At 40.8% G+C, this 27970-nt stretch overlaps 1 protein-coding gene across 1 annotated transcript; it reads left to right on the top strand.

Annotated features, from left to right (window-relative positions):
• LOC119741725 (cholecystokinin receptor type A-like) lies at positions 1 to 23007 on the top strand. Its single transcript, XM_038217596.1, has 2 exons — positions 1 to 997; positions 19097 to 23007. Exon 2 carries the CDS (start codon positions 20354 to 20356, stop codon positions 21494 to 21496), a length of 1143 nt encoding a protein of 380 aa, XP_038073524.1. The 5' UTR covers positions 1 to 997; positions 19097 to 20353; the 3' UTR covers positions 21497 to 23007.
• Positions 23008 to 27970: the final 4963 nt, after the last annotated feature.

Genomic DNA, 27970 nt, shown 5'->3' with positions numbered 1-27970 from the left:
ATGGCTGATTACGCGTTGAACAATAAGCTGGTGTCTGTATATATAGGGGTCGTATACAGGGCTTTTATAGACCCGCGTAATAATGCTTCGAAACAGTACAGCTTTCGTAAGAAATTTGTCATTCCGTAAGTACATTCACGGATCGTGTCATTAAGTGTCGGATAGTTCAAGTGTCTTCAATAATGGTTAATTAGCGTCAACACGGGCCGCCATTCCACTCTAGTGTTCCACTTGACGCTGATAACTTGGGCCAATGTACTTATTAGTATTTGACTCCAACTACGTGAGGGATCCTCTCACAAACCTGCAGTATCGTTTAACGGAATTGTTATTCTTTATAAACGTTCAGTGGTGGAATTGACAAAAAAGGGCGAGCGGTTGAATGGAGTGATGAAGCTTTCATTGAAACTGGAGAGAGATTGTTGGCCTTGAAACAGGGGAACGATACGCGTCAAAAATCGTAAGCAAAGGAGTCTCGGTTGGGGAACCGTTTGACAATGACGTGTTTACGGAACGCCTCCGCTAGATGTAAACTGTGTGAAGTGGCGCTGTACTAAAAGAAGTTAGGTCATTGTGTGGCGTCTGACGCTGTTGTTGGGTATTTTAATCAAACGCGACAAAAGGGGTCTGTAGTTTAGTTCCTCATTCATACTGCTTTCGCCCACTCGAACTGCTGGTTATCGTGACCCTCACCCGGAAAGTAGAGAAACATGTCACTCACAACCACTTGAAAGAGGAAATGACACCGCGATAAACCTGTGGTGTGAGTTCTTTTATTGTCCCAACTACATCACAGAAACTACCTGGTAGCACTACGTGGTAGCTGTTCCTAACTGCCGACTTCCCCGAACAGGATCGTTCGTCCATCGAATTGATCTGCATTCGTCGCGTATGCTCTTTCGCTCGTTGTTGCCTGTATCTGAAGACGGCGTGGTATTAACATGCTGCTGCTGCAGTGGGCGTTCAATCTCAATTGAAGGAGCTTTGACTGGATTTGGTGAGTCTTAAAATGTCTGGCTTTTATGGTGTTTGTGTTGTCTGACCAGGGGCGGATCCAGGAATTTTTGAAGGGGGGGGGGTCATAAACAAAAAGTTATGAAATGTAGACAGGTTATCTCAATAATATATATGGAAACGACTGATCAAGTGCTGGGGCGAAACGTCGAACTGAAAAGGTATTGGAAATCTATTTAGAAATGTTGATATTTATTGTTCAATTGGGGGAAAGGCTATGGGAAACATATCGCACTATAGTATACAATAACTGCTATATTATATAGGCCTCATGATATGCTTTATATTTGGGTACTTGCCATTGCATAATGAAGAATAACCCCCACCTTTGACTTTTCACGTTATGTACATCATGTTAAACCCCAACTCATTGGCTTTCCAATGATACCTAATTTATTTCTGCAGCTTAATATATTCCAAAGATATGACGCAGGAACTTCAACAGTGTCCTGCCAAGTTTCTCTAACGTCATTTCGAGAAAAACGGCTTTGAAAAAAAGACACGCATTGCGCTGCCAACGGCAGTGAAAAACGTTCTTAAGTTTTTCCACTTTGTGGGTATTTTTTTCCCAACAACAATACATAAGTGTGAATCTTGGATATCTTAAAGCTACTCAAAAATACAAATTAATCAATATCGATCTCGACATGATATTTCTAGTATGTCCGACTTCAGGCGTCTATTTCTCAAAACAATGGTTTGGGGGACATTCCTCATTTTGCCTCAGTAGATCACATTGAAATGCTTGACAGGAGGGTTTTAATAATGGATATAACTCAATGGGTCGTATGTATAAACTAGCATTTGCTTTTACTACCCATTTTTAAGCATTTACTTGGATTTGTATGAATAAAAATGAAGCAAATGCTTTTACTGGAAAGCATTTGTTGAAAGCTAAAAGTATTTATCATTAATTTCATTTACTAGAAAAAACGATAATTTTGCAATTTGTTCACGATATGAGAAGTGTTCGGCATAGAATGATAAAGGATACATTTTATCCAACGGTACCCTGGGGACTGAACAAAATGAAATCATTTTTTTTAGTTCATTAGGTCACCAATCTTTCCAAAGTATTATTTGTTTAATATTTCAATAAACAAAACTCTTTGTGGGTATGATTTTACCCGCTTTAACAAGTGTCTGTGATTTTTTTTTAATGCAATTGTGACGTTTACATGACACTGTGTTCATGACTGATTAAAGTATATTGTGTATTCTGCAACTGGCGAAAAGTGTCATGATTTCTGCTGGATTTGAGATTCAAAAGTACCATTACATGTACTGTATGCATCACCTTGAATTGGACTATTACCCTACATGTATGCATAAACCTTCATGGGTGTGTGTGTGTGTGTGTGGCAGTTCGTACACACAAAAGATACCCTATTGTTGACAATCATTCGTCCATGAAAACAATCCAACGGTAAGAAGCATTTGCTACCTTTTGTATAGTATATGCTGAACAGTAAAGGAAAGGTTTTATTTATACGGAATCAAGCATTTGCTTTTCCTTAATGCTTGTACTCCAAAGTAAATGGTTTTACTTTTTGCATTAAACTTCCTAGCTAGCATTTGCTAGTTTTTATACATACGACCCATGGTGTTAATGTTACAGCGCCAATTTTGCAGTGATCGACATATCGTCTTTGTGCCACGATTTGGGAGTGTTTGGCATTCAAAACTAAGAAATTAGATGGGTACTTGGAGAGAATGGTGCTCCCAATTTTTCAACCCTGTTGTAGGCCAAAATAGCTGAATGCGTACGACAGGTGCATAATTTCATGCACTATGTGAATCCATGTCATGGTCACATACATTGTGATGTATTGCGTGCAATGCATTCATTGTTTTCATATACCTGAGTGCCTAGCTACCAAACTTACCGGTCGTGCGTGCATATATGCTGGCTCCTTTCATCTCATGGTCGATTGATTTTGAAAGACGAGCGGGTTGGCCTTTGATTAAAAAATGACAAATAAAAATATTACTCACGTATCTGGGTTTGTCAACCCGCAATAAAAGGTGAAGTGTCAAGTGAGGAATAAAATCAACTCTGACGTTTTCGGCATGCATTTTTCAATTATCGACACATATTTCAAATTACATGTACTGTCTTGGAAAGTTTCGTTTAATTCTGCATCCGGCTTTATGCAACGATGCCTTCATTGCGCGCAAACAGTCTTGATGCAGATGCTCCGTTGTGAAGAAGTCAACTAGCGAATCTCTTGCACGGAGGATTCACAGCAAAGAATGATAACTATGTTGCCTGCACAGTTTGTACAGGGTGAGGAGGCAAACTGAAAGCGGAACCCAAACCCCAACAATTATATTTCATATTTTAAAAAAATATGTAGCACCAAACATAATAATGACTTGAAAACCAATTTCATAAGCTACTTTTAGATGAAACAAATTACTGAAATTGCTCAATCCGTTCAAAGAATACCACGATTTAAACACAACGTCCCTAAAACCTCTTTCGTCCAAAAATGCGATTTCAAGAATCGTCGTCACAATTGTCTTCAAACATCACCAGCGGTAAAACCTCAGTTTAAAAGTTAATATTTAAAATAAAATATTCAACAAAGTCCTTTTGAAGGCCCGTCTTAAAAAAAGAAAAGGATTTTACAAATCATAGTGTTTGCCTTACCAGGGTTGTTAATAAAGATATTATGTACTACAGTTGTCGACAGTTGTAGAAACAAGTATTCTGTGCCATTTTTGTTGTTGTTCAAACAGTTGGAATACACACTAAACTTTTTGTTGTTGTTTGACGAACCAGGTTTTAGGGTCATTTCATTTAAATGGTGATATTCTCTGAACGGATTGAGCAGTTTCAGTATTTTTTCATCTAACAGTAGCTTATGAAATTGGCTTTCCAGTCATTATTATGTTTGGGGTTACATATATTTTTTTAATTTGAAATATACTTGTTAGGGATTGGGTTCCGCTTTTTTTTACTCACCCTGTAATGAACGAGGTAGCTTATCCTGAAGACGATTTCCCCGTGTTTCTTCGTTTTGCTAAGTGGGTCGTGCATTATGTCTACGACTGCGGTGAACTGTTTATACCAAGATTGCAAGCTGAACCTCGTAAGTGTGTCCGTTTTTGCAGAAGAAGGCACTTAAACTTTCTATCGATGTTCTACTCGATGCCTTGGACGGTTTTTAGACTTCTTAATGGATGCAGTTAATAATGCTGATTGAGTGGAGAGCAAACTTCACTTACCTTGAGTGGGAGACTAGCAAACTTGAATATAGTCGATTTGTATTAAATTTTCTGGAACAAAATTAATCATTTTGAATTATAGTAATCACACTTCCCGTCCCTATTCAAGGGCGCCTGGAGTTTCAGAGTTTGAGAACAATCACAACCCTAAACCTCTAAAATTTAATGTGGAAATGGCAATTGTTGCTCGCGTGTTTTTCAAAGTTGCAAACGTTTTTCAAAGTTGCAAAGCGTAAAGGTTTTTTTTTTTTTTTTTATATAACTTTAGGTTAAACAAAGTTTATCCCAGGGAATATTATACCATACGGTTAGTAACGGAATAACAGCCATACACTTTTCCACTGAACTTTTTAGAGCTTTCTGCTTTGTTGTCTTTCTAATTATGTACTCTCTGAGCCAGTCTGAGTCTGCTATCAATCATTTTTTATTGTACAAATATTGATAATATTCGCATCACTTGGTGCAGATAACCTAATAGACCGTTGTGTAATGTAATAAGGCACCACCATCACTAAAACGACAGAGCAAATAGTTACCCAATCTCGTACTCCGACTGCAGGACACTACTGCATTTAGACACGTAGACCAAAATGAAATTGCAAGTTAACCTCATCACCAAAACATTAAGACGTTCAATCAATGATGTAATAAGTTGACCATTATATGCTGCAGATGCCTTGTTTAAACACTTGCCCCGTTTCCTGCGTTTTCTTGACATTTTGGGCGATGCGCAGTGCATGCATTCTGGAGTTGACATGAATTCCCATCGCTCGGATGGCTGTTGACATTATTCATTAGCATTTCATGAGCACTTTAATCATTTGCACACATTTAAGCTGGGGTCGCGTTGTTAAAGTGGCACACCGTCATCCTTCAATTACAATTAAATTAAATTAAATTAAAAACCAGTCACTAGTTTTAAGTTAATATATCATTTGAAAGAACCCTTCGTGCTCCATCGCTAAGCTAATGCGAATAAAAAAACTTTCGTTCTCAATTAAAGGTCTAACAAACCCACGCATTTTGAAAATTCCTCTTTCAGATTTGTGTGCCGATGTTTAAATGGCAATATTTTATTAAGAACCTTCGTCAACGATACAAATTGTTCTGGTCATAGTAAAAAAGTAAAAGAAAGGGTGTTATCAATCATGTGCCTGATCTCTTTAGAAATGTTTAACTGATAGAGGGTGTGTTATACCACATTGTATCAGGCAGAAATGTGTATACATTCTCCATATCCGCTTATGTTTAAAACACTTTGTCGTGATGTTCTGAATACAACCCCAGCTTTCCAAATAAAAATAAAATAACTAACATGAAACCAAACCTCAGGAACATTGTCGGAAATTGTCAGCCAGAATTCATGAAAGAAGCAGAAAATCGCCAGTTTCATGACTTAATCTGCAGCCGGATATTCAAAGCACAGAAAATGTTTTCCAACTCAAGCAGACCATGAAGGTTGGCGCCACACCATCACTTCCTTGTCAGCAGCGCGTATATTCGTTGATGCATTGAGAGTTGATGTCCAATCATTGTGTCAACCACTTGATATTGGTAACTGCACTCAATGAAAGATGCATACACGTATGACACCTGCTTCAAGCTCTCGACGTAAATTGGTACCCAGAAAAAATGAAATTTTTCAACATTTTATGTTCGAACATTTCGAAGCCACATGCGGATTTGGAAGAATCGTTTGGGAATTGAACTTAGCGCCAGCTTCGCCCCGCTCATCCCTGGAGACGAGGTTGTGCCCAGCCATCCATAAATCCATTCGCATTAGGGAGATTAAATTAGCACATTTGAACTGGAGTATTATCGCATAAATGCCAGCGAATTCAATTGGCGCCAGGGGCCTATCGAGTCTTGTATCAACTCGGCTTTTGGAGCTGGAAATAGGCCAACTTGACTTATTGCGTATGCGTAGTGATCTTTTAAATGTCTATCGGAACGTCTTTCCGTATTTCATTCGAAAAAAGTCAATTCTCACAGTAGAAATAAAAAAGCACTTAGAAAAGTGTAGTATTACTTTGCTATGCAATAATGTGGCTAAAGGTGGTTGTCTCCTGGCACAGGCGACGGACACGGCTTGAACACAACTGATTTTGAGACTTTTTCTCTGACTGCAAAATGTTATAAACATCATTCTTACAAAGGCAAAGAGGATCAACTACGGTCGCAAATATGTTGCTTAGTACATTTTGCTCATCGACTATAGCAAGGCTTCATAACATTTTGTGATGCAGCTTACATAATAATTTCCCGTTGAGACGTGACTAGTTTGATTGAATGGAGCCTAATACACCTCCCGTCAGCCCGCAAACCGTCAAAATTTAATAATGTCTCTAAAAGGTTTTCCATTTCTGAGGCTGCTTAACCTCTGGACCTCATGCAGCTAGACGCGTTAGCACAATCCTGTTTTGCCTTCAATGAAGTCTGCTTCCTCCCTTGAGACATTTTATTTGCACTCATTCACCACCCAACGTTCTCTTTTTTTCGATTACTTAATCAAGCTGGGTGCACGGAGCTAAAATTGATGCACGGAGCTAAAATTGCCCCCCCCCCCCCGGAAAAGCAAAAAAAAAAAAAAAGGAAGAAGAAAAAGAGAAAAAAAAAGAAAAGAAAACTAGAGGCGCGAAGTCATAGTGGTGTAAATTTAATGAGTGGGAGGGGGGCAAAATGTACCTGCCCCCCTCTAAAACTGAGAAATCGAGAATATGTTGAGAAATACAGGAATTTTTGGGGAAACAGGAATTGAGAAAGTTGAGAAATACAGGAATTTTGGGGGAAACATATGTTTTGCCCCCCTCTAGAAAAAAATCTGGCGACGCCCATGATAATGCGAGGCGTCTCCAGTCTGACATGTCATTGCGAAATGTGCTTGTTTCAGTATGTGAGTGGACAGATAATCCAGAGTATTCTTTCTTCTGATGTGAATTCAATATTCGAAAGATGATTTTTCTAACTCAGTATTCCTGCTTGGTTGTCATGGTGACGTGCCCCTACTTTACTCTTCATTTTCTGTTAGAAATATTCATTTGCGGACTCGTGGTGTAGTCGACAATGCATGTCATATCTTTAAATAATGGAAGGCAGGGCAGGCCTCTTTGTTTGGACACTTGTCGATTGTCACTGTATATTTCGTGCCGATAAAACGGATTTCTTCATCGTTTCTAAGTCGGCTTAAACGTGACTGTTCCCGCAGTTGTCATCTTACTGAATAATTGAACGGGGACAGCCAGTTTATTCAAGAGGGAAACGCCCTCTATAACAGATGCTATAACTTAGCTGTGTTTTGTTGTTATATTTTCTAGTAGTCCCTGCTTCAATTGAGTTGTGCAACTCAATTCGCCCATTCATCAAAATGTAATCCGAAGGAGTCTTTATTAAAAGAAAATTAAACCACAGGAAATTTAAAAAAATAACAAACCATAAGACAACTGCTTTGACATCAATTTTAAAGAAGACATCCTTTTTTATCACTTATTAAACCGACCTTTGTGAATAGCAAACATGAGTGGCTTGTGAAGCACGGGCTCGACGATGCGTTATTTATTATGAAACTTACATTGTCACAATCAATCAATACTTTATTTCCACTCAATCAAATAACAATACATGGAAAATGGGTACAATTAGAATGAAGGGCGATTAAGTGGTGGGGGCCTCCAAAAAGCAGGGCTTGTCGAGTAGAGACCCCCATAATGTGCATAGCTTAAAGGATTAGATTAAACAGACATAGTTAAATTGAATGCTATACACTAAGTAATAATGACTAAGTTACACAAGCAACAAGGACTAGGACAAAGACGAGGACGTACTGCACGGCAATATAGGGTATTGTTCACGAAGATCATCCAACATGAGGGGTTATTATAATAAGGTAAATAATATAAATGAACTGTATTCAATCAAGTCAAATCAGCCATTTTGATATTTTCCCAGTAAGATACACTTCAATTTTCGCTTAAATAAACGACGACTGTTAACACATTTAGTGTCATTATCCAAAGAATTCCAGAACTTAGAACCTTGAAAACGAATTCCTTTTTGGGCAAATGAAGTACGTGTAAATGGGATATGAATGTCACTGGCATGTCTAGTATAATGTTGATGGACAGAAGTATTTATACAAAACATAGATTGGAAATAATTAGGTAATTCATGTTTAAAGAACTTATACATAAAAACTCCTAACTGGAGTAAATAAATATCGTTGACTTTAAGAGTCTTATGTCTAATGAATAATGGATTTGAGTGAGCTCTAAAGTCTACATGATCAATAATTCTCAATGCCCGTTTTTGTAAAATAAAAATTATATTTACAAAATGTGTATTTCCCCAGGCTAGAGTACCATAGGTCACAATCCGCTTTCGCTTTAGATGAAAGGAAAGAAGCATCGTCTTCCTGTTGTTTTACTCTGTAAATTAACTTGCAGTGCAGTGGTATGTTGAACCTCAAATCAAGAGTTCCGGGCCAGTTAAAACTTATACTGTCATTGAAGACTTTGAAATGCTCAGTTAAAGGCTCAATTGCTAGATGTGTATTCCAGTGTATGTAAGCAGAGACATTGCGTCCTGGAACGCGCCCAATTGGGCCAAAAAAAAAACAAGATTTGAATGAAATGATGTTAATCAGAAAGAACATTCAAAAGTAAGATTTAAACATCCACATAACCATCATTTAAAAACTGGGCGTTTTGTGTTATTCCGTGCGAGAACGAATTTCGGGGTCCTCTTTAACTTTTGCGACCCAAAAAAATCGGGCTGTTCGTGCTAGTTGTGATATCAGCCGTTAAGTTTTCGCCTTTTGCGGACGTGTAAAAACAAACACATTTGTGCATTGGTGCTGTGTATAATAATTAATGCGACACAACGCAACGTGTATCGTACATTTACTGAAACGACAGGAAAAAGGATGCGTACTCTGTCGTGTCCGATGTAATCAACTGGGGTTGGGTTTTTTTGGGGACTTTTCTCGGGAACGGTAAGACGTTAGGTTGGTTTCCTTTCAATCAGATGTTTGAAATGGGATATTAAGTAAACAATCCAAAACATGACATTTTCGTTGAGTATTGTCGATCTAAAGCGTAAAAGTTTGATTATGCCAAATTAATTGAATCGCGCGTTAATGCCAACTAAAACCAAGGCCCAATTTCTTGGCGCTGCTAAGCAAACGGTTTTCTGCTAACAGAGCCTCCGTCTATTTCATGGAGACCGTATATAGGCAGTAAGCACAGCAAAAGACACGCTTACCTCAAAGACAAAAAATTGCTTAACTTTAAAGTGACGTAGGGCCTAGGCATAGAAATCTCCATGCGCGTGCTAGCATCCACGCCATGAAATAGTGCTTAAGGTTAGCACAGTTTTCTGCTATACAGTAAGCACAATTTTTCTGCTCACTGTTTGACGAGAAATTAATGTATCATATGGGGCCTATAGGTCTGGACCAATTTCCGGAGTGAAACATTCTGATGATTAAATTGTTTTTAGGTATAGGAGTGCCGAGCTCCATGGTTCAACTATAGCACAGAGCACGTAGTAGGAGAGAAACGCGTATTTGGTTAAGCGGAATGGAATCGTGGTGAGTAGTTGTGGCACCAGAGATGTTGCAGGCCATTGTGGTGTCCTGGTGACGATCAGAAACATACTGACCGAAACGTCGGCTCAATTTCTCTCTGGTTCTCCTTGATCCTCGGAGCCACACTCCCGTTTGAGTTAGTCACTGCATGTGGTACAAGAGTCTCGTCAAACGTCTCCAAAAGTCTGAGAAAATCTTCTGTAAATGGAAATGGGGGGAAATGATAAATTTGGTAGGGGGTCTCTGTTCCTCCATTCGCTGTCAAAATCATTCTGCGATTACTCTCAAACATAATGTTGGCATTTGTCCTCTTTTGGTTAAAGGACAGGACATCACAGTTTGATAAAATCTTGATTCGTATTCAGTGATGTCATAAGAGTGGTTTGTTAATCTAACCCGTACACTTGACTATTGTCCCTGTTACAATCCGACTGATGTGAGGCATGCGAAAGATATACAACCAACCAATCTAATTGTCAAACTACACCGGCAAGTCACTTGATAAACGCTGTTCTTCGTCAGGATACAGATTATATAAGCGTCCTCCGTAAAAACGACACTTGAATGAATGCATATTACGGTGTGTCGAGACTTTTCTTATAAGCTTGCGGTACGAGAGCCACAGAAAACGGAAAACATCTTTTCGCAAACAATTTTTTGCTTCTCAGTATATAAACAAAATTATACACTGCATCTCCTGTCCCTTTCCAAGTTCAGTGTTTTGTGCATAGATCCGCTGACGCCAAGCGATTGGTTCCGTTTCCTTACATCGGAGGTGAGTTTGAACTTCGTAAAAGTAGAGTCAACAAGAGTAAGTTGTTATTAACAAAAAACTGCTGGATTTCCAGCGCGGGGAAACAAACGGATGCGTCGGTACAAAAAGAATTGTTTATAGGGAGATGGGGAATACGTTCATGTTTGCCCTTGGCCTTGCTAAATCAATGAACTTCCTCAACGAAATGAAATGAACTTGCTTTACATTCTCAAGGCCTCAGAGAATGCAGGGATACGGTTTTTGTGTAGTCGTATAGATTTGATTGTGCGTCTATGTGGGTGGGGAAATTTACTCTCAAAATATTGAGGGCTACACCACTGGCCGTCTTTTATTAATTGCGGGTCGGTTTTTCCCAACGACACAGAAGTTCATATTAAATGTTGACTTGTCCAAGAACTTCTCTTTCCTATAGCCTGGGGTGTGTTTTTTCAATTTCGCTTGCAATGACTTCGTATGAAGTTGATCTGTTGGCACTGAGTTCGTAATATGTCAACTGGAAAAATGGTCAACGTCGTTCCCAAGGTCGCATTTATTTCCAGCTAGTTCGCAATGTGTATATACAGCAGACCCTTGAAGGGTAACTGTATGGCTTCCCATATTTTGATTGGTTAATAGAAGTGAAAGTATCTTTTGCCTACTAAATACCCCCTCGCATAAGAAAGAAAAAAGTTTCTCCAATGCGACGTCGGCATAAAAAAAAACATTCACTTTCGTGGCAAAAAAAATAGCAACTTCATTTTGTAAATCTATCCTTTTCCCAATACTTCGGTCTTAAACTAGTACTGACTAGGATCGTTGCTCGGAAGCTATATGTTCACAGACATTTTATTGTATTCTGTTCTATAGCTGTAATTGGTCGGGTTTAGCAACAACCGTCCGATGGTTTACGGGTAGCGGGCAGCGTGGCACTAACTTGCGGGGACGCTCTGTGCATCCTCAGCCCCAATATGCGAGCAGGTCGATACCAATATTTTTTTCATGTCAAGGCCAGCAAATGATAAACACAATACACAGCGCCGTGCTAGTAAATATTGGGGGCGCCGACAGACAAAACATGACTGTCTAGCGACTTGTCTTCAAGTCTATATAAAACCAAAGGCAATCGACTGCACATAGACAGGATCTCGGGTGAAATTCCGGTCATACCTGACGTTGACTCGTGAATTATTCTCTTAAAATAATAGAATCCGGAAGCCGGCTATTCACGTATAGTATTTCCTGAGTTTCAGTTTAGAGACCAATCTATTGTGCGTTCCAGTGGCAATGACTTGCGAAAAAACAAGATGTCCCATTAAAAGCGTGTGCACAAGTCCTGCTGAGTAAGACAATGATAAGCCAAGTCCATTTTCGTACTTGACCAATTTGTGCCGACGAACATTTCCGGATCTTCGAAAGCGGTATCGTTTGAAACCACGTTTGTGTTGTTGGAATTAGTCTCGCCGAGTGCCGACTGACTTTTGTCAATTATATAGAATACAATATACTAAAAACGAAGTATGCCCTTTTTGCCTTATTTACGTAAATCCGGTTTTGGAGAGTAGACGGCTTTTATGGGTTAAAGAATTAACAACAATTGGATAGCATACAACCCGGAAAAGCATTCGATGCGTCGGAGGAAAATCTCTGCTGAGTGATTCTAGTGGGACATGATCCATGTACATCGAGATTTACTTAGCTGTTTTAATCGCCACCGTACTCTGGGTTGAATTGCATGAAGCTACATAGAATAGACGTAACCGGAGGATACATATAAAAGCCACTGAGGTAGCATTTCTAAATGGAAATCAATGGGTGACACAAACGTTAACGCAAAAATCGCATGCGTTAATTTGAGGCGCGCTTGCATAATTATGGTCCACAGACCCTTTTACGGATAGCCGCGCGGACCGGATATTATGCAGTGAAGGTATATGTTGTGCTGCATTGTGGGACAGTTTTACGCTGCACAAACTCCCCATTCGTCACGCACACCGTCCCAGGATGCAATGCAGCGCATCATTGTATACTTCCGATCCATCCATAAAAGGATCTACGGCAAATAGGCCATCAGCCTCGGTCCAAAATTTTGGCCGCCGGTATCAAATGAGGGCAATAATCGTCATAGCGATTTTTGGCAAGGTATACACCTCCAGAATTAGAAAATATGTGATAGCATTGCAGCGGTGGCAGCTTTTTGGGTGTTATCACCCTTTGTTTTCAAAATGGCCATCAAAATGCTTGTTACCACTCTAGGGGCGGTATACCTTGCGCATGCGCACTATAATCATTTATGCCCTGATTTGATACTGACCAAGCACCCAGGCTGGTGGCCTAAAACCCTTTTGGTTGAAAGAGAGTGAGTGCGCGTGTACGATCTGATATGAGAGCAATATAATGCACCATTATTTCTTTAGCAAATACATGAACGTATTTTACTGAGCAGACAGGTTCTTGTTCTACTAAAAATTAGAACAAAACCAAAACAGTTCGCAAATGGAGTTATGGATGTACAAAAAGCGGGTAAAAGTCTGCCTTTTTCTGTCATTAAATAAGAACCAGTAAATGCTAAGGTCTTTGATAAAGTACGTCATTAGATCCGACCTTCCATCCAGCGGCCCAGTATTAAAACATTATCAATGTGTCTCATCTTTCTGTCTTCTGGGACATTAGTTTCTTCGAAATGTACCGACCAGTATTTACATCAAAGCAATTTATAAAAATAGGCCTAAGCCTTCCATTATATCAAGTATTTGCTCGTTAACTAAATTATACGGTTGTCCTAATGGCTTATTCAAATTGATGAATGTCGCTGTAGCTCTGGGATAAACGAGCGGAGACTTCATTGACGAATCAAAGCATCTGATATAAGAAAAAAAAGTCTAGTACTCGCTCTGTCTTTTTGCTTGGTTCAAGACACTCGCATTAGCCGCTAAAACGGACAAACCCTTCATCCTCGAAGTGTCCTTTGGGCGCCCTTTGGAGTGCCACTTATACTTGGAAAAGTGCACTGCCACGTGAGCTACTGCACATAATGTCCCTGCTGGGAGATTAATCTGACAATCTAATGTTAATATTCAAGGGAGCAGTTGCAAAGTGCAGGTCACTTTTAGCCTTATTCAAGTTGTCATTCTATACAAAAAAGTTTTGCAGCAATTTTGGGGATTATAAAGTGCTCATTTTTTAATATCGGGCGTGGAGTCCCTTACCGATCCATGTATTTTTGCACCATTGGCGTTAATAAGGGGGGGGGGGCATTTGGGGTAGCCCCCCCCCCCCACCTCCCGATCAAGGCCTGTCCACCCCTATAGACTTATGCCTCCGGTTCAGAATTTTTTGAGAGGGCAAAATTTAGCTTTTCTATTGTTAAAACCCAGTGAGTGCTCCCCCCCCCCCCCCCGCCAGTGAATGACTTATACCCCGTACCATCTGCAAACAAAACCAAAGTAGCGCCATCACCGAGAAGCACTTGTGGCACTCCTAGTTTCGCTTCATATCACAAAAAAAGTTCTATTGGACTGACATTGTTTTTTTTTCCCTCATTTCATAAGATTTCTTGCAAGCAACGTTAATTAAGCTCAACTGTTCACACATCAGTCATTTTGAATTTCCCATGAAGAGCTTAATTCGACTACGACTCGCACCCTGTAGCCACCCCCCCCCCACCACCACCACCACCACAAGCAAGAACTGTATTTTTTATACATGAGACATTCGGACCTTGTTCAACCAACCTTGAGATCCATTAAATTGCCTGTAATTTGAGAACTATCATTAATAAATTACAACCGAGCTGTTATCATAACTCCTTGTATGAACGGATCCACTTCAGTCAACCCTTTTAGCAGTAATGTGTAAATTGCATGTTGTAATAGGCACTAGGTTGGGAAAAAATACCCGATTGCGATTCTGGCGTTTGTCAAGGCTAGCTTTGCGTAGTGGAGTTGAGCAGAAAGTCGTATTAGGTGGCTAGGTCTTCGTCCAATTACAACACGAATGTGAACATGCTGTCAACAGACGTAGCCGTAGCCTTATTTATACTTGGCCTGTATAAATAGTCAGTCAGTTACTCAGTTACTCAATTGGTCAGCCCTTCGGGGTCCTGCGAAAATAATCTACTTGAAGTTAAAGCAACTTCCATAGCCAATCCATATCTTTTCCCTGGCAATATACCTCGATTTTACACTTTTAAGTCTCTTAAATTTTAAGGCCACTCTGTACGAATTTCCCAATAAGGACATCCCGCTAAAGACCTTGTACATGAAAACACCATCGGTAACTCATGGTAACTGACATGTATGTAACATTGGTTCCTAGGGGCGTGCATCTGAACCGGGTATCCGAGTACCCAACCGTTTATCTCAGGATCTTCTGTTCTAGACAATGAAACTGAGAATACCCGTATAACCAACTTTACGTATTAAACTAAGTAACTTCTCAGACAATGAAAAAAGAAAGCTTTCGAATGTCATTTGTGGAGAATTTTCAAAATGAAAACCAGGCAAAATGAAAAAAAAAATCATGTTTAGGCCTATGACGTTTGCGAAAACGTAACTTAAAGTTACATGTCCCTATTGACATCATTTGTACACACTTGTATCTCTTGCTGTATCACCGCACCGATGTAGTATAACGAACGTTTGGCTATAACGAACATCCCCATGGTCTCCCGAATTAATAAATTATAATATAATGCACAATCTCTATAACGAACAACCACTATAACGAACATTTCTGTGGACCCCACTGTGTTCCTTATAGCGGCTTTTCACTGTATTATTATCGTTCTGACCTAATAAGTTATGGACAAGCTGTACTGCAACTTCTGGTATATTTAAATGTTGGGGTTGGTTTTTTAACGGCTACCCAGATACCCGTGTTCTTTTTTTTTCAATTGGTTACCCGATTCCCATACTACCCGTAAATGTAGTTACGAGGCGAAATAGTCCTGGTGACGAGGCCAATTAATTCTTGCGATGTTAATTACTTTATAATTGGGCGAAACGACTTAATTACATTTTCATCACTGATAACCTTGGTATGCACATGCGACAAAGGGATGAAGAAATTATCGGATGCCTTCCTATACTATAGGATAAGTTCTTTGTTCATTTATGAGAAAGAATCGTGCATCCAATTCAACCATTGTGTTTTTGTTCCCAGTGCGATTCTCATATAGGCTATAAAATGGCATGCGAACTGCATTAGCTTCAAACCCACTGTCAGCGTACCATAAAGGCATCTTTACATCACTTCGCATCTTGAACTCAATTACTGCAATTTTAATATATGGTTTTGCCCTTCACCGATATTGGGTTTTTCTTCCCCTTCAGCCCTATAGTAAGACCAATTACCAGAGTTGGGGTATGCTGGCATTGTCCCAACGTTATTGCAAAGTCCAAGGTTCTAGCGGAATAGGTGCGCGTAATTGGCGTACCTCCAACCGCCGTTTGACTGCCTGAACGATAGCCGGCGATATCGTCTGAAGGACCCCTCTCCCGCTTGATCGACCGCGATATAATTTTCTCGCTTAAAAATTGATCAAAAATGTTACGCTCGCATCAGCAAAACAATCCAATTTTTGTACAGAAATCGGTGGGCTCAAAATACAGAGACCGGCAAATGGATAGTTTGACTTGGAATACCAAAACCAAGTCATGTGATTGTCCGCGAAATAAAATCGCTGAGGAGTTATCGAAAACGGAATTTAATTACTTGATTTATTGCAACTATTACCGTTTATATCAGGCGGAATTCGTTAATCCAACCTACTTCAATTTATTTTAGACGAATAACGCTTCAATTCAAAGACAACAATCCGTACTTTCCACAAGTAAGTAAAAATAAGTTTTCAAATAAAAGGAGGTAATTATATTAAATTGTATAAATAATAATAGTACATATCTGAAATTACAAACGACTAAATATATCAAAGGAGGGTAAAAAGTATGGGGCTGTTCGTATTAACCGAGGATTGTATAGAGAACAAGTTAAAACAGACAATACAGGACACTACACACAGACATTAAGAATAAACACGAAAACAAACGGTCAAGGAAAACAAAACGCGCTTAACTATTCAAACACCAACGATTTTTTTTTAAATACATTTGAGCGAACAATTTTTTAAACGATGAATGATGCACTTGACGTAATATCAAAAACTGAAGAAGAAAAACATTTAATGCGTCCACGGTAACCGTATAGAAGGAAGACCTTCCTTGATGTACCCACAGTGTATTGCCACACTACTCTCTATAAAGATTTAGCTCTTAGACATAAGCCTTCGTAGATCCGTGAGGCTGCCCAAGATAGAGCCACTGGAAAAACCTTGTGACCGGCTGCTGCGTAATATACACAGGCTTCGATATACTGTCGGTTCATTAAATCGTCAACAATCAATCCTCATAACAGAAATCTTTGGGGAAAAACCTGAGCCTTAACCCTATCAGGACCGGGGGGGGGGCACAATGTGCCCCCTCCCATATTTTTGCTCATAACTTTTTAACGGTGCAGCAGATCGCCACCAATTTGGTGACTTTTCCTAAATATTATCTAGGGTCATAATAAAAAATCAAAAAAAATCAAGGTATGGTTCGTTGTTGCCATAGCAACCGTTTGTTTTACATTGGTTCCCAGTTTTCCACGTAATTCCACGTGTCATATTGTAATTAATTTATTTATCATATTTATCATAGGTGATTGAGAAGTGTCACGTGACAAACATGCTTCCCAAATTTTATGACATTTGGCCAAAGAAAACGAAAAATACGGGGAAAAACTATTTTTGACCAAAAATGGGCAAAAATTTCCAAAAAAACGCCCTCTATGGACGATTTTTTGAAAAAAAATGGCAACCTGTAGGATTTGGTCAAAGGTTAATTTCTACCAAGTTTTTAATTCGGTCATTTACTTTTGAAAATATAGGGGGGGGGCAGTGTGACCCCCCCCCCCCCCCTGGTCCCCATAGGTCCAAAAAAGCCCGGTCCTAAAAGGGTTAAGTGTGTTGATGATTTACGATTGATTCATACATGTACAAGTAAAACGCATTCGGGTTCTTCTTCGTATAGGCTGTCAGATACGGTTGTGTATTTTTGAAGCCAAAGGCTCACGCTCACGAAAACCACTACATTGTATTTGTATGAAAAGATGCAAATTCGGTGTTGTGTTTTGTCCTTCATTGACGTAATTTCGATCTCTGCACTGACCAGCATGAGGTCGCGGGTTCCACTCCTGCTCAAGTATAAGCTTCAATTTTTTCTCCCTCTCAGGCCGTCGGCCGACATCACTGAGTATACATTTATGAAATTAAGTCGATGAAGGGCGAAACCGACCATTAAACTGTCATGAAATGATGAATTACACTCTATTATTTCTTAAGGGGCTCGTTGTGTTTGCAGCGATGTGTATTACAGCGTTGCGAATGCTGGCAACTTGTAAAACGCTGGCGTTTGTGCTAAACAACTCTAGCTCTCTTTGTGTTTGTTTAAACAGCCGTTGAAACACCCCCCGCCTTTGTGAACTGTGCTTCAGCGCCCTAAAACAACTCATGCGAGCAAAACATAAACCATTTACTACATTTTGTCTTTTATCAAGAACCACATACTTAGAATACTTAATACAGCCAAAATTGCCCCATACAGTGTGGTTCTCAATTATTGATTCATACTTTGCTGTTCGCATTTTTTTTTTTTTTTTTTTTTTAGGGTGCTATATAAATTAATACAGCGGTAACAGGTTGTTTCGGAATTATCTTCAAGACCAATCCGGGCACGCTTTCAATTCTATCACGAAGGCCCCCTTCCATGGCAGAAACATTGTTTATCCGTCGGATTATCCGTCACGGGACAGTTTCTTTGTACAATAGCGTGTCCAATGGTTTCTCCATTGAAGGGGGCCACGTGTGTGTACAGTGACCAAGTGCCCGGATTCGTTTATAGAGGCGTGATAGGATTAAGCATTTTACCGTTCCTGCCAGTATAGGCCTATTATATAATTCAGAGAGTGCATGAGAGTTTCCTGGATTTAATGCAGAAATCACCTTGATAATCGGGGTTTGAAAGTTAACACGTACGGTAATACGGCGCGTGTATTTCGAGTTGTTGCTTCCCTCGCATTCTGTGGAGTTGTTCTTGTATTTTTGTCGTATACCGTTCCCCAAATTATTCCTTAGTCATTTCAAACCGAAAACTCTGCGTGCCGATTATGCGGCCTAAGCCGTTCCGAACGAAGCCATTTCAGAAACGAATCTTGTTCGCTTCACGGAGCACGGTTAAGGATGAAAGCTATCAAAGCGCACGCTAATTGAACTTCGCCGCTCGGTTGATCGCAAGGAGTACGAGATCATCAGTTTCAGGTGAATACGCGCGTTTTGATTCGTTGTTAAGTTCCCGTGGGCCAGTAGGTATTAACTGTGGCATCTAATTGTCCAATTTGTATTGATCCTAATTCTTGTTTAATTGTTTTGCCTTGAGTAACTTCATTTGATATCCATTTCGGGTTTTTTTTTTTATCTGCAGGCATAACCTGGACATTGGAGCGGAGCGATATCGACTTCTGTGGATGTTTTATTGACGGTGCAACGGCAACCTCAACTGAGAAAATAACATTGACTTCGCGTCTGACAAATTGCGGTGAACTAAACTATATGTGCCGATAATTTGTCAGTGATGCGTATGGTTTGTCTGCACCACTGTTGCTACACCCTTCCGATACGTTTTACGAGGGTAGGAGTTATTCTTGCGGTGCCCGTCGGCAAACGCATCAACTTATGCCCAAGTTAACTTATCAACGCTTCGGTTGTGCGATCAGTTTGTATCAACGTGTTGTCTTTGAAATGCCAAAGTTGACAGCTTTGTTTGTCTCTGCAGTGCACATGCAGTTGAATCGTTGTTGTATCAAACTTACAGATCAGTTTCCAATTACGACATCGCCGGTTGTCTACCTCCAAAAGGGACCCATCCCTCACTTTCACGAGCTATTGGCGTCAAATTGATGTTGTCGCCACTCACAAAAATCACTCGATTTGGGGAAACTTTCAGGCGGCAGATGTTTGGATTTCCCTCAGCTCGTTAGGACACAGTCACGTTTACACTACATACCAATTTATTTGTCAGGATATTATCCCGAGAGACACAAACTAAAAAAAAATAATAGTAGTTTTGGTGAGGTCGAAACGGTCGTCAGTCCTTGATAAAGCCTAATGTTACCAGTCGCGTGAAAAAAAGCGTTTGTGCATGATCCTTGAAATTGCAGTAATTTCCACCATCCCAGGAGTGTGATTATATTCCGCATCCGCCTCGTAACGTTTCAATAACCGGACGTCAAAGGACAAAGGACCAATTATTACAAGGAGGGAGAAAACAAGAAAAGTCCAAGGGGACTCCATTTTGCGTGACCGGCACCGCCGCGCTCTCGTGACGTGAATTCCTGCTGATGCCTGTTGGCACGCCATTTGCGACTTGCTTTGTTATATCCTTACCTCGGTCAGAGGCGAATAGGGAATGGACATCTCATCCAATGATCCTGCGAGTCTGCAATCAATGCAACAATACTCTCTCGGTTACCAGTAGTAATTCCACACTGAGGGAACTGTGGGTACGCGGCCGTTGTAGTCTGTATAAATACCGCTTATCAGACGTCCAGTCAGACAGTCGTACAGTCGCTCGTCTTGCTTGAAAACCACGTGGACTCTTCACAGACTCCGCTAAGCAAGTTGCGGTTGGTAACTTAACACTGTGATTTCTACTCAACGTTTGTGATCATCGATTCTGATAATGGAGACGGAGACAGCAGTCGGCTACTCGCTCCAGAATCTCTCGTACAACGCCAGCATGAACGGCACCGAGGAAGGACCAACGATGACCCCCGTCCAGAGACTGGTTCTGTGGGTCGTCCTAGACGGTATCATCGGTTTCCTTGGAGTCACCGGTAACGGTCTGGTCCTGTTGGTCTTCTTCCGGGGCAAGTCTTCCCGGAACCTGATCAACCTGTTCATCATTAACCAGTCCATGATCGACTTCACCAGCTCGTTGGTATTTCTCCTCATCCACCTGGGTCCTAAATTTGAGCTGGAGCCGGGCAACACAGGTCACCTGATTCTATGCAAGATCTGGGTTTCTGAGTACGTCATGTGGGCTCTCTTCATCTCCTCCAGCATCAACCTCATATGCATCACGCTGGAACGGTACGTGGCCACGCTCAAGCCAGCGTGGTATAGAAAAAAAGTGGCCGCCGTCAAGAGACGCATTGTGCCCGTGGCTGCTGCCGTCTGGGGCCTGGGTTTTCTCATCGACGCCTTCTGGGCTTACGTCCAGCATGTCCTACCGGGAAACCTCTGCGTACCCATTTACAAATCAAAAGTCTGGCAAGGTGTCGGCGGTGTGCTGATCTTCTGCGTGACCTACCTGATCCCACTGACATGCATGGCCTTCTGCTACTCGCAGATTATCCGTAAACTCCACCAACAGGCTGCCAAGGTGCAGTCCCAATCCCCTGCCCGGACCCTGTCGCGCGTTGTCAACGCCAACGAGCAAGCCTCTGGTACCGGTACCAACGGTAATCTCCTGGTCGGTAGCAGAAAGACCGCCCGCTCCACTGTGAAATCGCAGGCCATGAAAAACGTTATTAAAACCATGATGATAGTATCCGCCACCTATGCCATATCATGGGCACCCATTGCATTTAACTACGTTATCTACAACCTGGGCGGACCGCTGGACTTCACCAGCACTTGGTACGAAGTCACCAAAATATTCGCCTATGCCAACATGTGCGGGAACCCCTTCATTTACGCCATGCAGTACAGACAGTTTCAGGTGGGGCTCAAGAGAATGTTTTGCTGCCGTAAGCTGCAGCAGACAAGGGTCGGCGCGCAACCAACTGAGATGTCGGTATCGGGAGGGGATACATTGGCTTGAGAAGACATTCTGCACTGCATTTAATAGATCTTGAATGAGACACTTGAAGAATTGCGGTGAATTTGTCATTCATGAAATCACTGCACATGTAGGCCTATGTATAGGGCCTACGGTTAATAAGACTATCATGAGCCAGTGCAACTAAAAGCACTTGCCGCTCAAAAATGCTGTACTACACTTCAATTTCATTCCTCGTATACACCAGTTATATCACACAGTGTTGTGCTGAAAAGTGTTGCCTTCGTGAATATTATATACGGCTTATTCACTGCAATAACTATGGTTTTCATTTAACACCATTTGGTATCTATATTGGACAACACCAGAAATCTTTAACACTAGCTAGTCCTATACAATTTGTATAGATACCAATGGTGTTATAATTAACAACGCTGTTTTTGCAGTGTTTAATGCACTTACAACGCACGGTGCTTTACATCAGCAATGCCTGCCTAACTTTCCTAAAAAGTTTTTGTTCTGAAGTTGTGAAGCATTTTTCCTATATGAATACTCTTCATTTAATTTCAAATTAACTTTTTACTGTCTCAAGGCATCCATTGCAGTATTAAAAACAGCCTGTTGGTGGCAGCAGACACGTTGGTCCTTTCCGCCAAGAAAAACGATATAAACCTTATGCGCTGAGGCGGAGTCAGGGGTCGATGTGTTTGTATTGCTTGAACACACGCCACATAATTATGTACTACCTATTAAAATTGGTTTGATCGGTAGGTTAAAAAAAAATTCTCAAAATGGCTGCACTTCAAAAAGACATGTAAAAAGGAGATCGATCAATATCGCTGGTTAATTCTTTTTTGAGCTTATAGCGCTTGATAACTAAGCATGCTGCTTTTTAGCGCAAATATCCATAACATCCGAGTGCAAAATGTGATTTCTTGTCGCTTCAGAAAACTAAGAGCAAAATGGTGGCTAAAGCCATAAATTGAGAAGAAAGACTATTTTAGGAAGCCTAATTATTCGAAATTTACTGAAAATTCAGGAATGCTTATATTGAATGTAAACAAATACTGGCATTGGCCTTTGCATAAAGAGGTAAGATGGGGGCTCATAGAAATCTGTAAGTGGCCTGTCTTACATAGTCATTAAGTAAATCATGGAACTCGGACATGTTTGTAATGGTTTGTTTTTTAACCTATAGACATACGGCTTAATGTCCAAGTTATGAGTCTTATCAAGCAAATTAGTGAATAATCGCACCATCACAAGGTCACAACCTGTTCATTGATTTGGTCAGAATACTCTTAAAATATCATATCTTGTATTGTTAAATTCCCGATCCTCTTTAACTCTGTCTTGTTTGTTCGTTACGTACCCTAGCCAATCTAAAGGAGATTTACAGAAATATATAGCTCGTTGGTAAAACAAAATGTACACATTTCTCATTGCTGGACTCGTTGTTGGGTGCGCATGACTATCGTATTTTCATTTTTGATCGCATGAATCTTAAGCTTTAAAGCTCTCCGTGTAAACTATTGAAATCTCCCAAGTTTATCCCTTGAAATTTTAAAGTTTCAAAGCTTGGGCTGGTTTCCTGTGTCGTGATCTGAGACTAGCCACTGATCCCGCTTATTTCGTGGCCTATCTGAGCCCTTATTGCTTGGCCTTTCTGAGCCGCCTTCATTTATTCCCTGCATATGCGACAATATTGTCAAGAGGATACACGCGCATGCATTTAGACGAACGTTTCCCCATAGGTTGCTGTCAGAAATTCGCCAGTTTCTGCGTCGTCATCCCGATTTTTTTTAAGAAAAAAAAAACTTTTTCTCCTGCAAGAAACATGTACATGTACTGCCATTTATGTGAACAGTTCAGTGTTGCCTTAACGGTGTCGCATTACGACTGTATTGAATCAAATTCAAGATATCTCGAAATCCATTTTGATATTAGTCGAAATTGGAGGCAGATTTCTCAATATGAAGTAATGGAAAAGCACGCTAAAATGTAGCTTTAACAAGTTCATGCCGCCATGTTCAATACAAACTTTTGGTTTTTCATTCATTTCCGCCACTGTATCTAATGATTGTTTGTTCAAGAAACAAGATAGCATTCACGCGCGCTCCGTCAAACGCTGACGTCAACATTGATGATACTCATAATACTTAACCAGCCATTCGTGTTTGAAATCCAGTGGTGATCAATTACTGTGCCGACAGAACGCTGACCGAGATTGGTAGGCAAAGCCGGAAAAATAATTAACTTCCAAGTAGATGTAGAGTGGGAGCACTCAACAAAGATTCGCAACATTTAGTGTTATAAGTTACACAAAAAGCCCAGCGCCGTTTATGAAAATTAATAATAATGGGTGTTGATGTATAGGCCTTCAAACAAACATCAAAGCAATATTATCCCTGCTCTCGGTGTCCATAAAACCTTCAGCTCCCCATGAAGTAAAAAGCTGGATGCTGTTATTTCCGCACAAAATCATCAACAACCATCCACCTTCACAGAAAATCAGTTCCGGCCTACTTAACTTCTAGATTAGGACAAGCAATTAGTTACAGAGTGTCTTGCCGGAGGAGGATGCACCCACGACAACTCCGCAAGCTATGACTCAAACCCATAATCTGATATCAAGGCACCAAACCACAAGGCCATGGTGATGGGTAAATATACATTAGGCCAAAAAAAAATAAGTCTCCGGTTTCTGGTATGCGCACGCGTCACAGTAGCCATGCGCGGCGGCAAAAGGAAAAAGTTTTTTTTCAATGAAAGATGATGTCTCAAAATCGCCAAACTCAATGGTTTGACTGGAATCCTGCTGCTGCACAATTTTAACGTGTTTTAGATGGGGATATGATCGAGAATAAGCTTCATCATTCATGTGGCTTCTCTGGACTCCCATATATTTGCACTAAGTTTAGTTGGGCACCATTTGCAGTCATCAGCCGACATTTGAAGCAAAAAAAAATCAGGTAAAAAAAAAAGCCGCGTCGCAGCACCACTTTTGGGCAATCTCCATACCAGAAACCGGAGACTTTTTTTTTGCCTTAGGGTGTTCGTTATTTTTTTACAGACAGAAATTATTTTGTAGTTCTCACTTGGGTCGAGAACCGCATAATATGTCATTTTTGTCTCCTGGGTTGAAGCTTATTCATATCTCTCTACTACGCTGGAGTGACAACTAACACCGTCCATACACCTGTCAAGGTAATAATGCTACATTCGTATAATACTCCAGACATCTTGGCTCATACCATAAATTAATCTGTCTGCTAAACTGAATTCAATCCACCACCGGATGTTCCTTCCACGATCAAGGGCCTTTTTCACGATTCCACGATCCATTATGTCGGTCAAGAGTAATTTGATCAACTATCTGCCACTCCAAATACATAGAGGGAGATATTCTGTGCCATATTATTTTCAAGGGCAATCGACATTGGCCTCGGACTATAATGTACCTCGGAGTACTAGTACCGCAACCGTGGGCTACAATTTGCTGGGGTGGGCACTTGAGTCTCGTCAACCGTTGGTGAGGAGCTAGGCGATCGATATAGTGTAGTTTAAATCCTGCCTATCCTTTCAAAGAACAAAGTATTTTTTCTTCAATTTTTAACGGGGGCAATCTTAGGAACGGGACTCGAGCAGATTTGGGCCTGGGGATGGCCGCGTCGTGCACCCCTTCATCTATGGGCATTGTAGCCTCTTCTGTTTTGGATAACAGATGAAAGAATTATGTGTTCAATTGCGAAAGTATGGTTAGCATTAATTATGCTGGCTTTCATTGTAAATATTTTAACAATTTTTTTTTTTTCATTCTGCTGGTGTCAAGTCCAACATCCATGGGATTCAGCCAACTCACATAAATTTACCAAAAAAAAAAGAACAACTTACTTTGTTCACGGGAATTGCACATTGGATTTACATGTTGTTGGTCGAGAAGGGGCGAGGGAGTCAGAGATGTTAAATGACTCGTGTCAATGACTCGACACGAGTACAACTCGAGTCACTATTTTTTGTGACTCGACTCGGAGTGAGTCCCTAAGGGTAAAAGACTCAGCTCGAGTCACTGCCAGCAAATGATTCGACTCGAGTCCCTTATCAGGAGACTCGACTCGACTCGAGCGACGGCTAATAAGGTTTGAGTCCCAAAAATAAAAGCAAAACTTTGCGAAAAAAAATTGCAGAGACTCACCGCGCAAAATGTATGTTCGGCGTCATTTTGTGAAAACAGTTCCGGAGAGCGGCCGCTCGTCGTGTACAAACATAACAACGTGTCACAGACTCGCACCTTGTGGTTGTGGAACGCACAAAATGCTAGCCGGAAACCGGACTTTAAACACATTTACCAAGTTTCATCATTGGCTTTGGGCGATTTTTTATGCTCTTGGATTCGAACGCCTGCTAAATTGATGCCCTCTTTTTAATAATTAAATAGATACATGCCCACTTTTAAATATTCAGAAACAGTTTTGTATAATGCAATTTGGTTTTGATGTTGTCAGCGATCGGCGAAATTACAGATATAAGACCAAAGATTCACTTCTTGTTACCTGTTAGTGATCAGATGACTTTCTCTACTGTCTTTATAGTTCTCTCTTGTCTTTATTTGTTATATAGTGTTCAATTATTCATGACTCGAGCTAAATATTTGACTCGACTCGACTCACTGTGACTCAACTCGACCTTCTTGATGACTCGACTCGACTCGAGTCACTTTTCAAGTCAAAATGACTCGACTCGATTCGAGTCACAAAAATCAACGACTCGTTACAACTCTGGAGCTAATGTAGGCGGTCTGTAACCGTCCACTTTCGAACTCTCAAGAAATTGCCAACTGAGCTCACTTACCAATGATTCGACACGCAACAAGCATTCCAACTCCTCCGTTAAACCCCAAAATACCCCGAGGATCGATAAAGAAATTATATTACTGTCGCGACGCGCAGAGCTGAGATATTTCATCACAGATTTCAGCATCAACCGTGGAGCATAACAGAATGGCTGTATTTTTGTGCTTTCTCTAAGTGCGCTTTAATGCAGGTCCGAAATTAAATTTCGAGGATACAGACTTTGGTGGAGGTTCGTCTTGGTACAAAGGGTTAGTGATCGATAATGGGCTGCATACGGTCGATTTTCATATAGAAGTACGCCCTCGCATGACTGGCTTTGACCTGTAACTTATCTGGCAATGTCGTCGAACAGAAATCCACTGCAACCTCGTTTCCCGGCCTTCTTTATTCCAACCTCGTTTCCAATAGTATAGGCCCTGGGATGGGAACTCCTTACTGGCGCTCTGATTGGACAGTGACATACATAATTATGTTCCATAGTATTAATATGAGGAATGCAAACCATATCCTTTTCAAGAAAATTATTGATAAGATTCTTGCGGGTATGAAGACACGATCTCAACTTTTTCACCACGCATATTAATGTTCCTTTTAACATTTTCTTGTGTTTACTTTTTCTTCGTTTGCCAAATTTCCAGGGGGGGGGGGGACTGGGGGCGGGGCGCGAATTTTCTTTTCCCAAACTACATCCGCATACATGGTTGCTTAGCGCCCTCTACGATACTTTTATGATACGTACGCAGGTATATAATTATTCTCCCCCCCCCTCCCCCGCACTTGACGAACAGTGCGATAGCTCTGTCGATGCTGGGTTGTGATTTTGATCCGCGAGGTTGCGGGTTCGAATCACCGTTTTATACCCGATTTTTTTTTCTTTTCTAACCTGAGTCTTCGGAGGATTTTTTTAAAAGAGAAGATAAAGTCCGAATTTCATTACGTTCGAATTCATATTTTTGTCTAATTTCATATTTTCTTCTCATGTTTTTAGAAAAGTAAAGTCCAAAACGCCATAGCGTACACCCATATGCGGATGTCATTTAGAAGGAAAAAATTCGCGGGCGAGGCGAAAATTTTTCATTGGTGGCGTGCGCCCCCCCCCCCCCCCCCCCCCCCCCCCCCCACACACACACACACACGTAGCTACGGCGCTGGTATCGGTGGAGTTGTTCTTCATTAACTTGGTGAGCAAGACTTTCTGTTTAGCATCTCCACTTATCCCTTGGCAGAGAACGCCTACGAGGCTGCACTGATGCGTGGTGAGTAGCCTTCTAAAGGGACCGTACTAAGAGGAGCGACAGAATCTGCCTCTGTAAAACGTCTCCATATTTATTGCATGCGCACACGTCTACAGTTTGATACAATCATGTCAAATTACAACGCAGGTGAAATTCAGTAAATCGACAATTTTTTGGCCATGCATCTTTACTTGATATCGAGTTTGGCATTTGCATCAGATTCAGATTCGTGACTCAATCTTCTCGGAGAATGATTGCGAAGAAGGTTATAAACAAAGTTTTCCAAACTTCGGCTTCGGCTACTTCTCTGGATCCTGTTTAGCCCCTGACCCCTGTAGCTATTGATGTTTAAAATGTACCTACACTGGGCCTTCATGATGTCTTAAGTGGAAGCCATAGACCAAGTCCAGGTTTTTGAAAAACCTAAA

This window comes from Patiria miniata, unplaced genomic scaffold (assembly GCF_015706575.1).
Source record: "Patiria miniata isolate m_02_andy unplaced genomic scaffold, ASM1570657v1 HiC_scaffold_5, whole genome shotgun sequence".
NCBI classification, from domain to species: domain Eukaryota; kingdom Metazoa; phylum Echinodermata; class Asteroidea; order Valvatida; family Asterinidae; genus Patiria; species Patiria miniata.
Note: the sequence above shows the minus strand (reverse complement) of the source record. Positions and strands in the feature narration are given on the sequence as shown.